The 17483-nt window shown below is 46.9% G+C and overlaps 1 protein-coding gene across 3 annotated transcripts in view; it reads right to left on the bottom strand.

Moving 5' to 3' along the window:
• The window catches only part of SV2A (synaptic vesicle glycoprotein 2A), a 349950-nt gene that overhangs the window by 56717 nt on the left and 275750 nt on the right, over nucleotides 1-17483 (bottom strand). For all 3 annotated transcript variants that reach the window (XM_078670410.1, XM_078670409.1, XM_078670408.1), the window contains exons 5-6: nucleotides 5788-5921; nucleotides 3983-4072 (exon numbers count right to left, since the gene is read on the bottom strand). In XM_078670410.1, the coding sequence (XP_078526536.1) occupies nucleotides 3983-4072; nucleotides 5788-5921 (224 nt within the window). The remainder of the gene's footprint in view (nucleotides 1-3982; nucleotides 4073-5787; nucleotides 5922-17483) is intronic.

The following is a 17483-nucleotide window of genomic DNA, read 5'->3' as shown; positions in this document are numbered from 1 at the left end:
CCACTCCGGGGCCCCCACAGACCCCTGCCCACCCCACATATACCACAGAGCCACCCCCACCATCGCCACCGTGTTACAACGCACCATCAACACCACCTTCAAGACCGGTTCCTTCCCCGACGACTGGAAATGCTCAGAAGTCAGGTTCCTGCTCAAGAAGCCCTCAGCAGACCCGACGGACCTCAAGAACTACCGGCCCATCTCATTCCTCCCTTTTGCAGCAAAAGTCACTGAGAAGACCGTCAAGGCAGAACTGACAAGGTTCATCGAAGACAACGCCATCCTCGACCCTTCTCAATCCGGATTCCGAAGCAACCACAGCACCGAGACTGCCCTACTCATCGCTACCGACGACATCTGCACCCTCCTCGACCAGGGCCACACTGCAACCCTGATTCTACTTGACCTGTCCGCAGCTTTTGACACCGTCTCCCACCGCACACTCACAGCCAGACTACACAACGCCGGCATACAAGGCATCGCCCGTAACTGGATCAGATCGTTCCTCACCCGCAGGAGCCAAAGGATCAGACTGCCACCCTTCCTCTCCGTACCCACGGAAATCAACTGCAGAGTCCCACAGGGCTCATTCCTCAGCCCAACCCTCTTCAACATCTACATGGCTCCCCTTGCCGCCATCGTTCAACAGCATGGCCTCAGCATAGTGTCCTACGCTGACGACACCCAGCTCATCCTCTCCCTCACCAAGGACCCTACCACCACCACCAGACTCAACTTCCAGGAAGGAATGCAGGACGTCGCAGCCTGGATGAGCAACAGCTGCCTCAAACTCAACTCGGATGAAACAGAAGTCCTCGTCCTCGGAACCACTCCTTCGGCATGGAACAACACCTGGTGGCCCACCGCCCTTGGCAGCCCTCTGACCCCCTTGATCATGGCAAGAACCTCGGCATCGTACTCAACTCCTCCCTCTCCAAGAATTGACAGGTCAATGCCATCACCTCCAGCTGCCTCAACACCCTCCGTATCCTCCATAAGACTTTCAAATGAATCCCCCCCCCGAGGCAAGGAAGACAGTAACCCACACACTCATTACCAGCAGGCTGGACTACGGAAACACCCTCAATGCTGGCATCAACAAGTCTCTACTCCGCAAGCTCCAGACAATACAGAACACTGCTGCCAGACTCGTCCTCGGGGTCCCTCGACACAAACACATCAGCCAACACCTACGCAAGCTCCACTGGCTCCCCGTCGAGAAAAGAGTCACCTTCAAGATACTCACCTATGCCTACAAATGTCTACAAAACACCGGACCCCAATACCTCAGAATCACCCTCCACGTACGGAAACAAAACCTCCACTCCACCAACCTTCTCCCCGCCCAAACCCTGCACATCTGCAGAGCTGTAGCAGGGGGAAGATCCTTCTCCTACATCGCGACCAAGACCTGGAACGAGCTCCCCACCGACATCAGACGTGCCCCCTCCCTGAACACTTTCAGGAAGACTCTGAAAACCTGGCTCTTCGACTGAAACGGGACTGCTGACCTCCCCCCCTCCCCCGCAGCGCCTTGAGACACTCACGGGTGAGTAGTGCGCTTATAATTCCCCTGATTGATTCATTCATTCATTCATTTTAATTTTCTCCCATTTCAAAGTGTTTTTCATTTCACTGTGCCATAAGTATAACTGAAAAAGACATTCATTTTTTAAGTGGGAGGAATTTAAAGTGCGGGAAAATGTTCCATACTTTGAACATTTTTGCAGAACATTTTTCTGCACTTTAAATTTCTCCCATTGGAAAAAACAGTTGAATGTTTGTGTTATACATGTAACTGTGCCACATATGGTGAAGGGCATGTCCTATGCCCAACAGTTCATATGACACAGACTCTCAGTCACCCATACACATATATCCAAATCATATGCACACATGTTCATACATCCGCAACAACCACGCTCTCACTGACACACATGCCAGCCCTGTCATAGTGCCCCTAGTCAAAGATTTTTTTTCAAACCATAGAATGTGGCTCTATGGACATTAGGTGTGGGGGGTATTTGGTAACAATGCACTAGATGTTAAGCCTTCATTACCTCACAGTGATTTTCACTGATCAGAAGTAGGTCCCACTACAGGAAAGGTTGGAGACCCCTGGTATAGAACATCCCTAACCCAAGAAAGATGCAAACACAAAGACAGGCCTTTTTTCTACTTAACTGAAATGACAACTTACCCTTTCAACTAACCTAAAACTTTACTTTCTTTAGCTAAAGAAATTTTTCAGTGTAGTATGAAAGCCTCTCCGCTTCATCTATCACTGGCGAAGAGGAATATGCTATTGACTAGTGCTCATTTTGAATTTCTCCAATTGTTGTGTCTGTGGATTAGTAGTTTGTTTGGGTTCTGCTTATATTTCATTGTTTCAAATGTATTGCCTTATTTGTACATCTTAAAGTCCATTTACAGTAGGAAACAAATGCACTTTATTAACTGTGCACAATACGACTGAAATAAAAAGAATAAGGCCTAATCTCCTTTGGATATTAAAGTTCACTGTAATTTTGTAATGATCACAAAATGAATGTTAGTTCCCAACCCAGCTTCTTTATTGCTAGGAAAGAACTGGTGATCAAATGTGATTTTTACCATGAATTGAAGATATTTATATGAGTTCTGTGCCCCATTTACAGTTTGGAGTAAATTGTACTCCATCACAAATGTGGCGAACCTTCATGCTTCTGCCGGCAGAGACCCTTCTGGACCCCCCAGCGAAACCTCACGCCGGCAGATTTGAGGCTCACCATCTTTGCACCTTAACGGACCATCCTATTTAAGGAGAAGTTCTGAGGTAATCTTATTCTGTTGAAGACCTAGCAGTCCGGACCAGAAAAAAAAATAAACCTCGCACCCGGAGAGGGAACGCCCAGGGTGTCAGGGTCATTTGTTTTTTTTGTTTTACAGAAACAAGCTCCTCCTTTCGTAGTGTGTTCTTGTAAAACAAAAAAAGGTTGGTGAGCGGCCCCATGAAACATGAAGGCTCCTTGGCAAACTTTCAATGCCTTCAGAGGTACCTCCATTGGAATGGTTTCTATGAAGGCATAGAGACCTCTGCCGCACAGGCTGAGATCTCTAAATATGGGGGGTGTTTTCCTCCAGGGCAGCAGAGTAGATTCCCCTGCTTGCCCAGCAGCAATAGAGTCCAACCCACCAGGGTCTAAATCACTTGAATACAAACTTATTGGATCTGCCCTCATTCATATCTTCCTCCATATGAGGTGGAAGGTTCATGATCAGAAAACCCCAACTTGGGAGCACGCTACAGCTGTGCCCACGAGACACCCACAAACTCGCCAACCTCGAAAGATTCCCGAAGACTTTGCCCTTTACAAAAGCATTTCACTAGTAAACCCTAGTCTAACAACTGTGCCTATCTCTCAGTTGGTCAAGAGCCTTAAGACCTTAGCAATACAAGTCAAAAAACATAACTAACAAACAAATAATTCACATTATTGTATGGAATCCCATTTAAACCTTAAGGTAACCTTGCAAAACATTTTTACAGACAGTCACTAGCAAACTAAAAACAGGCAAACTTAAGTTTTGCTAAAATACAGTTTAATTGCCGAATGTAAATAGAGATTTTGCATTTATAAGAGTATGTTCATTTACACCATCCCAAATCTTGAAATTTGAGATTGTGACTAGTATTGTACAGGGTGAGGAGTCATACTACTTAAGCTTTAATATCAACGTGCACTTATATCAACTCCACAGTATCGACAACCCCAAGCTAAAGATTATGGAGTAATTATTTTGAAATTACTAAAGAGGAATTTTAGGAAAACCACCTTGGAGAACAAGACTTAAATATACACTGTATCCAAAATATAAGGTATGGTAAATTAACTTCCACAAACATACAAGATGAACAGTCAAGAATTTTACTTAAAAAACTGCTGAATCAGAAATGTAAAATGAGTCCAGGGAGGAGGTGCTGAAAGGGACAACAACTTACCGAAAAGACTCTTTCAGGATGGCCTTTGGCCCTCATATTGGTGTCATGGACTTGTTTCAGCACCATCCAGGCCTCGTCATGCTTCCCGTTCTGGAAGAGAGCAATACAAGAGACTGTTAACAACTTGTGTGAGCGGATAGGGACAAACAGCATTAGGAACTAACAGCATTATGTATGGTACGGAAACTCATTGACTTCTTGCGATGGCCGGATTGCCAATACCGGAAATTCTTAGGATGACAACCTCAATCTTGGCCAAACACATACGCTTACTTTTGAATAACCAATAGGTCTAGTTTTGTGCCTGCTGACTGACCCAAGAACCACAATAATAAAAGTCGCAAAATAATAAACATTGGCCAGAACAGAATTTGAGAACTACTAGTACAACTAGTATTTTCTAATGATTCTGATTTAAAATGATTTTGCTGCGAGGTGTGACTTACTTCTGTAGTAATCCCCGCTCGATACTGAATTATAGGACTAAGGCAGGAACCTCTTGGCTTACTCTTTGAATTAAGGAGTAAACCAAGTGTACTACAACAGTAAGTCAAAGCAGAAATCAGGCACCAATGTGCTTTAGGAAGGAATATGGAGACCTAATCAGTTAAACAATTGCAGGCCAGTGGCAGATAAGGTTAAATGTAAATATGTGTACATTAATTTATCAATAATACACAAAGTATAAATTATGAGAGGACAGGTTGGGCAAATAATCCAGCAGTGCTTTCAGGCTATAAGATTAATGTGATGGCACCCAGCCATTAATTCATACACATTTATTTATTTAGAAAGTTTTATATAGCGCGAAGTTGATCCCGAAGGATATCAGAGCGCTTTACAATTTGAGGCAATTAAATCACTTCCCACCCTATTCCCCTATAAACCCACATCCCACTATGGAACTAAAAATGCAAAATTAGAACAAAATACATTTAATAACTACTAACATGTTTGTTCTGGATTTAAGAGGGCATTGAAACCAGGTCTGGAAAAGCCATTTAACCATGGAATAATTGACATGTATTTGTATGCCACCATATAATCTCTTCTGACGTGTCTTTGCTAGCTCAGCAACATTTGAGTATAGTGCTCACATTTGGAACTCTGTCTAGATAGTAGTAAATGAGAAAGATTTCAAACCTAAGCTATCAACTTTATTAATGGAAAAAATATACACGAGTTGTTGTGAGAGATTCCTCAAGTTGGGAAGTTCTGCAAAGAGAACAGTGGGTCAGGAGAATGTTTGATTGCTCTCTGTATTAATTAAGAACTCATATCAGGAGTTAGGGGGCATCTTTGCCCAGCAATTATTTAGTACAGATTATAAAAAACAGCATAATGTCATGTCAATGGAGTCAATGTCCATGGGATGTCAGTTCCTGTGGTATTATCAGAGATCATATGATATCTCTTACACTATAAACATAGCTTTGGTAAAATTACATCACTATGTGGAACTTGGGAATATAGTATGCCTTCAAGGGTGCCTGTATGATAAGAGACATGAGCTGCTCAAGAAAGGGTTGTTTCAGAACATACTTCCAGTGCGATGGATATCTGTATTATCATCATCTGTTGTGATTTGGGCACCATTACCATCCTTCCAATAACACTTGTACAGTCATGGCAGTGAAAGCAAGTGAACCACCACCTTGGTGAGAATCACTCCTAAACTGAATGTGATATATGAGTGTGTCAAAACTGTAAGCCCCCAGATCTAACCAATGAAAGAATCCCCCTTGTGTTTTCTCCAAGTGGTGCTCCTTAGAAAAGGTGAGCCGTTCATTTTCTGGCACGCTTACCTCCAGGAAGAAGCGTGGGCTCTCCGGCATAGTGGTGAGGGCACCGATTGCGAAGACAGAGGGGAACGCGCAGACCAGCACAAAGACACGCCAGCTGTGGAACTGGTACGCTGAGCCCATCTGGAAACTCCATCCTGTGGCAGAGAAACAATTATATGATTAAAGAGGGATGGGGTCAATGCCACCATTGTGTGAATACAGGGGACCTAGGAGGTAAACAGAAGATCTTGCCCTGGTGAAAAGGACGGGTGGACAAGAGGTGTTGTGGGCTGAACTGATAAGGAATCAGATTTACTGACAGGAAAATTACTCATAGGACTCAGCAGCCCCTGCAATTTATATCAGAGCAAAGGTACGAAAGTACAGTCTATAGAGTGCTTAATTTGTCCCAGTGTTTGCAGGTGCTGGGTACCACCACTAAACATTGACACCAGGCTTTATTTTTCATAATCAGATTTCAGCCAAGGGCGAGAAAGACAGAAGAGAGAGGAAAAAGGAGGTTTAGAAAGAGAAGCCTTGGCTTGGTATTAGCAATCGTAGCATCCAGAAGCGCGTAGGGCAAGCTTCCATAAAAAACTTTAGACCATTGCACTTACTATTTCTTTTTTGTTTACAAATTAAGGGCTGTATGCCCCCGGGTCTGCATTGCTGATTTCAGGGAGGATCATTTCTGACAACGTATAATTTAGGATCTTTCGAATAGGAGGCATTTCTTCACAAACCAAGAACAAGCAGGTAAATATTTTTGCATGAGGTATAAGCTGAACATCTCTCACATCCTCATGTTAAGCTGTTAAAATGAATAGCTAATTTTTTAATGTTTGACATTTTTATTTTCTGAAGTCTAACCCTGTAGAAAGAAATCAGAACAATTACAACCATTGAACAGAAGCTTGACCACCTCCTTGACCTGTCCGATGGGTGCGAGAGAGCAGTCTTCCATGCTTTCCAGACCTCGTGAGGTGCCTTCAGGTGATGTTGAAGGCTACATACTTGAAAGGGAACTCCTTGGTGTTCACGGTGTTCTCAAGATCATTAAGTGAGGGAGTTGAGACACTGGGAGACCCGCTTTTTCAAAGGTTGTTGCGCAATTTGGTCAATGGAGTAAGTCAGGATTGAAGCTTGCTTTACTTGTTTCCAGAGCTGACAAAGTAAACTCTACGACACCCAAAGATACTGTATGGGAGGCGAACCTCTGGTCTATCACTGGCTGTCAGGAGTATGATCTTCACCATGAGATGTGGAGCCCGCCTTGTTTCTGATGATTATGTCCAGAGACCCGTACAGCCAAGACACATCACTGCCAACTGGTGTCTGGTGTGCCCTGTATTTGTGTGTCCTTTTCTCATGATGGCACAACTACCCAACAGATGCATATTCTTTAGGATATCTTTGCCTGCTCTGGACTGCGTTTTTGTCGTATGTCTCATTCGAACAATGTCATGACTGCCCATAGAAGTGCATAGTCCTTAGGCTAGCACTGTCTGTAATAGGCTCAGATGCTTTAGCCTTACAGTGTGTACCATTCAGATGCTCTTACACAGAAAAATATCATAAACCAATACTGCAAGCACCGGACTCCGGCTTAGAGCAAAAAACAACAAGTGATGTTGTTGTTTTTGCAATTGCCGCCCTAAATGCGCTGGGGATGCCCAGACGTGGGTCCCAGGCACTCCACACCACTTGGAGTCAAGCCAGCCGGGCTGAAGAGAGGTGTTACCTCGAAACCGGTCCGGTCCTCGGATGCTTGATTCCGTTCTGGGAAAGACATGGCTTTAGTAGTTCGGACTGGACTGTTCCCATGGGGCAACAGGGTCAGAGCTGATTTGCATATCGCCATTGTCTAACCCAGGGTGGTGTGGAGTGCAAAAAAACGATGGATTTGGGCCCAGATCTTTTGACTGGGGGAGTGTGTGACATTGATCCACATTCAGTCCATCACTTGTTGTTTTTGCAATTGCCGCCCTAAGTGCGCTGGGGATGCCCAGACGTGGGTCCCAGGCACTCCACACCACTTGGAGTCAAGCTAGCCGGGCTGAAGAGAGGTGTTACCTCGAAACCGGTCCGGTCCTCGGATGCTTGATTCCGTTCTGGGAAAGACATGGCTTTAGTAGTTCGGACTGGACTGTACCCATGGGGCAACAGGGTCAGAGCTGATTTGCATATCGCCATTGTCTAACCCAGGGTGGTGTGGAGTGCAAAAAAACGATGGATTTGGGCCCAGATCTTTTGACTGGGGGAGTGTGTGACATTGATCCACATTCAGTCCATCACTTGTTGTTTTTCCGGCTTAGAGCAGGCAAAATACCATTGCCTGATCTGGATTAACGGATTATGAGTTGTCTTCTTTCGGATAATGTCAATGCTGCCAACTTCCATTGCATGCTCTTGACTCCAGCAGTGCCCCCCCACCCCCCATTAGGGTGGAAGAGCGCCCCCCCCCCCTGCGGCTAGTGCAGCAAAAGTACAAAATATAACGGTAATAAAATGAATTACCGTTTTCTTTTTCACTGCTCCCAGCCTCAGCAGTTTTTGGGGCGGGGCATTGCTGCTGAATGGCAGCAAGGGAGTGGTGCTCACTTCACCAGTTTACACTGCGTATGTCACTTTGGCCAGCCATCTTGCAACGGCCAGCCTGACATGTGCAGTATAAACCTCTCCATCTAGCTGGAGCATCGAGGCAGCCCGCTCCAGCCAACCCTGGCACAGCTCTCATGCTGCTCATCTGCAGCATAAGAGCAGCTTTGGGATTTGCAAAAGGGGGTTGCCTGAGGCTCCATGAGGTGCCATCGCACTGACTCCAGAAGAAAGAATAAAACACAAAGAGGGAAATACGGGTAAGTACATTTTTTATGTTTTTGTAATGATCTTTTTGCCCCCCACTGAGTTTGTATCTCTTTCCCCCCGACGCCCCTCCAGTGTTGAGGGTCACCGCCCGCCACTGCTTGACTCATAATCCTGGTGTATAATTCTGATATTGTCATGGCTGCCCAGATACACAGGCATGTTCATGGGCTACCATTGCATGCACTGTTCGCTGGCTTACCATTTGTTTCATTCTGATGATGGTGATTTTATGGCATGTCATACATAGGCATATAATATAGACTACCACTGTCGGCTTTTAATTTATGGATTAACATGTATCCCATTCTGATGATGCCATGGCTACCCATACACAGACATATTCTGTATACTACCATCACCTCCGTGGACACGTGGCTTATCCTTTCTCCAACCCAATAGGAAAACAGAAACATGATGGCTAGAATGCTTGAATTAATCTCAGGCCACTTGTAACTCCGTCCATGCCAAATTCCTGCTCTGTTTTTGCTCACTTGGTCACAACAGGCAAGGACCAATCATATACAAGCCAGTGTCGACCATTATCTGATAGAAACAGATCAGTTCAAATGGACTGACCACATCCTCTAAGACTAATTCAAGAGTTCCTCCCTGGACCGGAAACAAGCATCCTAGGACCGGTTTCGGGGCATCAACCCTCATCAGCCAAGCTAGCTTGAATCCAGTGGCACAGTGAGCACGGGACCCACGTCTGGGCAGACCCTTCCAACTTAGGGCGACAAAAGCAAAAAGAACAGATGATGGACGGAATGGTGAACGAATCAAAAATTCACCCCAGTCACAGATCCAGGTTTATTCCATCGCTTCTTTGAAGGGCCGGACTGGAAACACAAACGAGCCCTGACAATTCAGCAGGACCAGCCCCGAGGAAGGTGGGGGGTTGCTAGTGTGAAGCACTGCTGCTGCTTTTGTTACAGGGGGCCGATATTGCAACACTGCTGCAAAACCGGCCCTCTGTAACAAAAGAGGCCCCCACCACTCCAAAACTGGCCCCCATCCTTCCAACCCACCAGGAAAACGCCCGATGCCCCCTACGGCCAGCCGCCCCACTTTTTGCTCACCACGCTACCCCGGTTTGGACCCAGCCATAAGCAAAACAGCCTTGACTCTGTTCTTCATGGGAACAGTCCAGCCCACATGTCAAAAAGATCTTTTGCATATGTAAAATCCAATGGAAATAGTGTTGCCCATCTTCGGTGCGGTGGGTGTGGAGCTCCCTGGGAGAGATAAGAAATTACTGGGGGGGGGAACTGGGGGGGAGTGACCAAAAAGGCAAAAATATGTGTTTTAAACACATATTTTTGCCAGTTTGTCATGCCGGGGTGACAAGAAATTTTCCGCACTGGGTACCACCTGACCTTGCTACGCCACTGGGTCAGAGTTGACGGCAATAGGAGCCCTGACCCACTCCACTGTGCACTTTCTTGCCAAAGGCAGGGAAGATAGAGGCTCCGCAGAAAGAAATGGAGGCATGAAGATAATATACGTTTATCGTGGCAGTTCATTCCTTTACACGTTTAACCTTTAAAATGTGTTATTCGTAATCCACAGCTGGACCACATTATTGTCGCATTACCCCGACAATCTGGTCTCCACTCTCTGCAGAAGAACGTGTTTTCCATTCCACTTCGTAGTACAGCAGCATCGCCGCTAATTAAAGGTTTGGCATTTTGTTTCTTACATATGCCGCCATGCTGCCCCCTACCTCCCTTTCTCATTTAATTGTTGTCGAGTATGTCTCAGCTCCCAGCTCTCCTTTCACAGCAGGCCGCCTTCGTTTTTCCAGCCCCGAGGGCTAGAGCTGCAGCAGCGACAGCGCGCCGAGGCGCCATTTCTGCTGACTTGGTTGAAATGGCGGGACTTCAATCCTTGTGAGACCCGAGCAGCGGAAGGGGACGTAGGCGTAAAATCTGTCATGTTGTGTTAGTTTTGATGATACAGGGAATGCGCAGTGTGGTGGAATGTTTGTACGATTGACTGTTTTTAAGGTTTCAGTTTGGGATTTTTCAGTGTACACGACACGTGCACATAAAAACACACGCACATGGAGCAGCGCAAATTAGGCCCCATCCTTACATGTCCCCGAAGCGCAAATTTTATGTGTATTTGACAATATACACAGTGTGTCTAACTTAATTAACGTGAAGTGAAGCATTTAAATGTACTACTGAAGGGCATTCATTGTAGAAGATTAGAAACCCATAAAAACGCGTTCATATTATTGTTTAGCTTAACCATGAAGGCTTGTAGTTTTCATTTATATTTACACTTATGTCTCAAGTCATATTGCATTTATTTGTAAGCACATTGTATATGTAACCATGAACGCATTTATTCACGTTTGTACTTACTTTTGAAGTTATATGTGCATCTATAATATATAATACATCTATAATGTATTCAAAGTGCACATTGAAATGCTTGACTAAAGTTAGCTTGTCTAAAGGCCTTAATTTTGAAAGACATTTTGCTTGCTCTGCTTGTTCCTTCTTTTGCAGGTGCATTCTCATGATTTCATAGCTAGAGAAAGGTGTATTGCTAGGGCGTGGCCTATATGGCCAAAATGGCTGGCGGACTTTTTCAGGCTCTTTGTATTGCCTTTCCTGGATGCTGGCGTGCCTCAGTGGTGCCGGAACGCCGGCCTGACTGCCGCATTCTGCGATAGATGCTACTGGAGCACTCTTCAGTGGCTTCTAGAGGGCCGACCGAAATAACGTAGGCGGCCAGATGCACGGCCCATAACTAATAGCGAAATGGGACTGAGCTCCCTTCATGTGGCCTGTGCTGAAGTGATTGTGCGAGGCATGCATAGCTCAGATTGTGCCTTACAGTTGGAAAGCTATTGGTTCCCGGAGTGGAGGCAGCACCTCGGATTCCTGCGAGGCCCGTAAAGAGCACGAGGTAGGCCGCGGGGGAGACGGGCTAGCCAGGGCGGCTGGGGCTGGACTCCTAGGCCTGCAGGGCGAAGGTGCAGTGTTTCGTCCCTGTCGATTGGAGGCCCGGGGCAACAGTGATTGCTAAAATTTTGACTACACTTGGTGCCCAATGACAACGGGGCCCAGTAGCCAGAAGAACCCTGCCCCATGATTTTGAGCCTCAGACATGGCGCCCTAAGTTTTGCTCTGTTGCGTGGGAACCCTATGACTGCTGACGCTTGCATTACTGACCTGGTTGGCCGGGGGGTGGAACAGGGGTCAGTGTGATGAACATATCGCAGAGTGCCTTCAGCGGGTGGGGCAGCTTATAACCCTAAGGCCCTGAGGATCTTTCACTGGGTTCCCCGGGGACTGGGCCTACACCTCCTACATGGCATAGGGAAGGCAGATCCTGGATCGCAGGGCCCACTCTGGTTGCGCCATACGTGTAAGTGGCTCCCCCCTGCACTCGTCTGCCTATTCTGTCGCTGAGAGTTCACTGTGCATTGTCTCCCACAGCCTGGACAGGGCATCATGTTGCTTGTCTCCCATGGAGGAACTAAGATAATTACGGTCCCAGACTCTTGGGGGAATGAGTGGACTGACTGCTTGTGCTTTGGTCTTGTCTGGTACAAGCGGGTCAGCTCCCCTCAGTGCAGGCTCTCCAAGGGCCTTAAGGGGGTAGTTGTTCTCTCTAATCTGCACCGCCCCGCACTGTAGCGCTTAAGCACACACCAGATCTGCTTCTGGTCCTGGGGTCAGTGCCATGCGCTGCGACAAGGGAACTTCAGGGCAGACCAAAATGGACAAATACATGGCCCCATTAGGGAGAAGAGGGTAACTTCGGATGGCGCCCCTGGGGCTGACACCTCTGTGAATGTAACTCCACAACCCTCATTCTACAAGCTATCCACGAATCCAAGATATCACTAGTGACCAGAAAAGGGCAATTAGGAGCGGAGATGTCACTACCCCGCCAAGACTACAAAAGGCGATTGAGATGGTCTTGGAAGCCAAAGAAAGGATGTCCACCCTGGAAGATACCATTAAACACTTCTCGTCTGAGGTAATCTGTCTAACCCGGGATACGAAAAGCATGCACAATGACATGGAGGATTCCAAAAACAAGTCCAACCTCAACAATCTCCATTTTATTGGGTTTCTGGAGGTCTCCAAGGGCCAGTCACCTGAACACTTCTTAGAACATGGGCTTCAGACCTGGCTAGATTCTTCCAGTCTATCCAACTGTTTTGTCACTGAACTGGTGTTTCGCTCCCTTGCACAAAGGCCCCCGCGAGCACCACTGAGACCCCTCATAGCATGCTTTCTGAATTATAAGGATCAAGATACCATCCTGAAAGGCGGGCGCCTCACAAAAGACCTACCTTTCGAATCGGGGTGCATCTTGATCTTCCAGGACTATACCCATATGGTACAATCCCAGCGTAATTACTTTGACCAAGTTAAAGTCAAATTTTGGTCACCCCTGTATCCCGCTAAGCTGCTGGTGGTTCACCGGTCCAAGATACTCTTCTTTGACTCTCCAAATGAGGCATGGACCTGGCTCACTGAGCAGCAACCAATCGTTCCCAATCCACCTGTTCCATGGAGCATGATATATCTTTGATACACCTTGACTCGAGATTTGGGATTAATTTGTTTTCTCTTTTTCATCATTATCTTTTATAGACCCCTGAGGAAGGGTCCATGAAGTGACCCGAAATGCATTGGGTATAATTCGTGAGATTGATTTATAATGCAGTGAATTAATGAAGAATTCATGAAAAGAATGAAATGAAATAAAAGAAGATTGAAACTTACCATTGAAAGGATATATGGTTATTTTAGACATTGATAAGGAACTTATGATTCCTCGAAAATAAGTGAGCAATTTCTACAGGACTGGAGGTTTCCCAACCAGATCAGTTACTATATTTTCTAGGCACTCTGACCGAGTGCAACGAATGGAGCAGCACTAAAATGATTGTTTGAACATTTGATTGAACGCGATAACACTAGTGTGCACGGAGCACCTTTATTAGCAATTCAAGATCTCCTCACGCATTCACCCTGGAAGCCGAAAAACCAAAGAGTAAACGCCAGCGTCAGAGATCGAGAAAGCGACCAGTGGGACAAAGTGAAATGGATCTCACCTCTGAGTGGGAAGGAGAAAAGGGGCCTCGAACAGAACACAACACCTGACTTCTCACTGTGGCCCTGACATATCCACCAACTGACCCTGGAGTCATTTTCCATGTTTAAGATTCTGGCACTTTCAACACATCATCACTGTGGTATCCTATTATGGTATTATTCCATAGCAATTTAAGGAGTGGATTAGGGAGGTACCGGACCTTCATTAATACATCTTAACCCCCACTGTTGAATAGTTTGGTCTATAGTATGTTGGGAATGGGAAACAGATGCTTCTTCTGGGTGGGAAGTATAGTGAGGGGGGAGTTGGGGGAAAGGGGAACATTGGATGTGTTTATGCTCAGTTTGTATTGCTTTATTTTGACTTTCCTTTATTCTGGATGAATAAAGGGCCGATGTCCACCATGGAGGGCTTCCCGCTATTGGCCTTTACCACAAGCACCCTTCCCACCAACACTATCAAGTATTCCCGAGCCAAACCTCGCTGAGTACCAATCATTTCCACTGACCCTACCATGTCTCAATCTTTCACGGTCATGACGTGGAATGCCAACGGCCTATTGAACTGTATTAAGAGAGGAGCCGTCTTTCAATTTCTTCACAGGCACTCCCCAAATTTAGTGTTACTACAGAAAACACCTACAAGGCACCAACTGTCAAGTCCTTGCTCACAGGGGATGTAAATGTAAATTGATACTTGTATAGCGCACTACTCACCCGCAAGGTTCTCAAGGCGCTTGTACGAATACCGCTGTGGAACCCATCCTGGCTTTCCCTGTGAGGTGTCCACTCCTGGGCACCCCCAAGGTGGAGGCCAGGCATCCTTAGCGTTGTGGGGGCCGTTGTGGAGATTAAGCAAGCTATTTCCCAGAGTTGCAGAGTGGGACTCCATGATTGGAATAGGCACCGAGGCGAGAATTATCAGGTCCGTGGAATTTCTGAGCTCAAGACCCGCCGAGGCAGGGAATTGAACCCTGGTCCCGGGCTAGACCTCTGCATCAGGGTCTGCCGCTCTAACCATTGAGCCACACTTCTCCACCAGGATGTGACAGGGTGTTCTATAAGGGTTATGCTAGGGGCTCCAGAGTGGTGGCCATCCTCCTTTACAAATCCCTCCCAATGGCCATAACCAAAGTAATGGAAGATACCCACAGCAGATACATCCTGCTGGGGGGCACAGTGGAGGCCGTCATGTACAATATTTTAAGTATATACAGCCCCCTCCAATGCATTAGATCATGTTGAAAGTTCTTCAGAACCTAGTGGCTGCACTCCCACAGGGGCTGACGAAACTAGGGGGACACTCCCCGACGTAGTCGGGGTTTAATGGATTGGTCGAAAGGACTTGGCCTCAGTGACGCCTGGTGAGTGTGGCACCCAGGGGACCTCAGCTTTACCCACACTTCGGCTTCCCACGGTTCACTATCCCACATTATTTGTTCTTATCAGCCGCTGATCTCTTTCAGAGCACTGGATCCCAGATATTAGATCATGCACTGGTTCTACTATGCTTTGACATGTCCCCCAGAGGCCACCGCCCTATATGGCGCCTCAATGCCTGGTTCTGCTTGGGGGGCAACAAGGGTTCAGTTAATTCTACCAGGACCTTATGCGAAGCGGGCAAGGCCTATATGAGGGGCATGACTCACTCCTACATCCGAACGGTTGGTCGCGAAAAACACAGCCAAATGGTCGAGCTTGAAACCTTGCTAATGCTTTTGAACCACAGGGAGCCTGGATCACTTAGTAACTCAGGGACACAACAGCTAGAATTAGACAGGGCCTCACTACGCCAATTATGCCTGGACGAGGCTCAGAAGTGCTGGATGGCATTCACATGCTGTGTTTATGAATGGAGCAACAAATCTAGTAAACTACTACACTGGCTTGCCACACACCAATCTAAAAACAGAGTGATACCTCGCATCATGGGGAGCTCGGATGGATGGGTGGAAGATTTCAACGGATCGCCACTGTATTTGCCCAGTACTTTTGGGAGCTTTATGCTCACCAGATACATCCAGACACTGAAATGACATCCCCTTTGAGGGGGGAACACCCCTTGTCCCAATTGCCCCCACCCCCCGGATAGAGCTATCCTGGAAATAGATATTACCAGGGAAGAAGTAGGAGATAGGGCAGATCTTCATCCGGGTACAACACAAGGAAACTACGGATTCCCCATAGAGTTCTAACTCCTCCCTGACGTTGTCCCGCCCCTGTTTAATTATATAGTGAACCTGTTGTCACAGGCCACTTTACCTCCAAGACTGACCTAGCCACAATTGTGGTCCTTCCCCAACCTGGTCGCACACTATTAACTTGCCCCAATCCATATCCCATATCAAAAGCGAGGTAAAACTTTATGCAACGTTTTTGACGACCCAGCTGTTGGCGGTCATTCATAAACCGGTCCACCCTGACCAATGTGGGTTTATCCCTCAGCACAGCACCAGGCATTGCATATGCAGAGTAAACATAGCACTGTCCTGTATCAGAGCTCTAGGAGGCCCAGCAGCCCTCCTGCTAAATTATTTTGAAAAGGCGTTTGATACGGTTGACTGACTTTTCTTGATGAGGTACTTGGTGGCATGGGGTTCGGACCTTGATTCTGGGCATATGTTAGGGTCCTTTATGCAGGGGCCCGGGTTAATGGAGTACTGTCAGATGCCTTTCCGGTGAGGAGGGGCACTAGGCAGGGGTACCCACTGTCCCCTCTCTAATTCGCGCTCGCCATCCGGCCTCTGGCTGTGTGGATCCCATGCGACGCCCATGTTTCGGGTTTTGACTGGAGCTTAGCGTTGTAGGACCTCATAGCACTATACGCAGACAACGTCATTATATTTATGTCCAGAGCAGCTGACATTGGGCCCAGAATTCTTCAAATCCTGGGTACTTTCGGGAAGACATCAGGGATTCGGGTCAACGAGGACAAATCCCTACAGTTTCCAGTGAGGGAAGACCGCCGGGATGCAGCCTGGCAATCCCGGATTCCGGTATGCCGGATTAACATTCAATACCTCGGAGTGCACATATCCCAGGATCCTGACCTGACATGGAGCTTGAACCTTGCTAGTGTGACGCGCAGGCCCAAGAGGACCTTTCACGTTGGAATAACCTTCCTCTCAATACCATAGGTAAGACTGCATTGTACAAGATGGTGATCCTTTCAAAATTGCTCTGTGTTTCACAAAACTACCCTTTACACACACCACAAGCCTGGGTTACTCTGTTCTGGCCCTGGGACGAAAATGTATCTGGCCTTGGTAGCCTTTGGAAAATGCACCTGGGTGATGTACGACGGGAGCCAAGCCATAGCGTATATGCGCCTATACTATTGGGTGGTGCAAATACTCCCTATTTATGACTGGCTACATGGAGAGTGGGATGACCCAGCCTACAGAAGCAAATTAGACATACTGGGACTGGACAATGTACTCTACATCCTTTGCGGCACCTCCATTCCATCCAACATCCTTGAGGTAACTAAAGTGGAGTTTAGAGCGTAGAGGGCCGCCCTCCAGTAGTTGGGATGGATCAGCAAGCTGACAAAGGAAACCCTGCTGTGGGAGGGTAGGTGGCTGGATCATATGTCCACTCTAGATGGGTTTAAGGGATGGGACTCTGTTGGAATATCGAGACTGGGGGACATTTGGGGCGGAAGCTACATGAAATCATTCCAAGAGCTCCAGGCAGAATTCCAAATACTAACCTCCCAATTCTACCTACAACTTCGGCACACACTACATACAGATCAAGATG

Source organism: Lissotriton helveticus, chromosome 12, assembly GCF_964261635.1.
Source record: "Lissotriton helveticus chromosome 12, aLisHel1.1, whole genome shotgun sequence".
NCBI lineage: Eukaryota > Metazoa > Chordata > Amphibia > Caudata > Salamandridae > Lissotriton > Lissotriton helveticus.
Note: the sequence above shows the minus strand (reverse complement) of the source record. Positions and strands in the feature narration are given on the sequence as shown.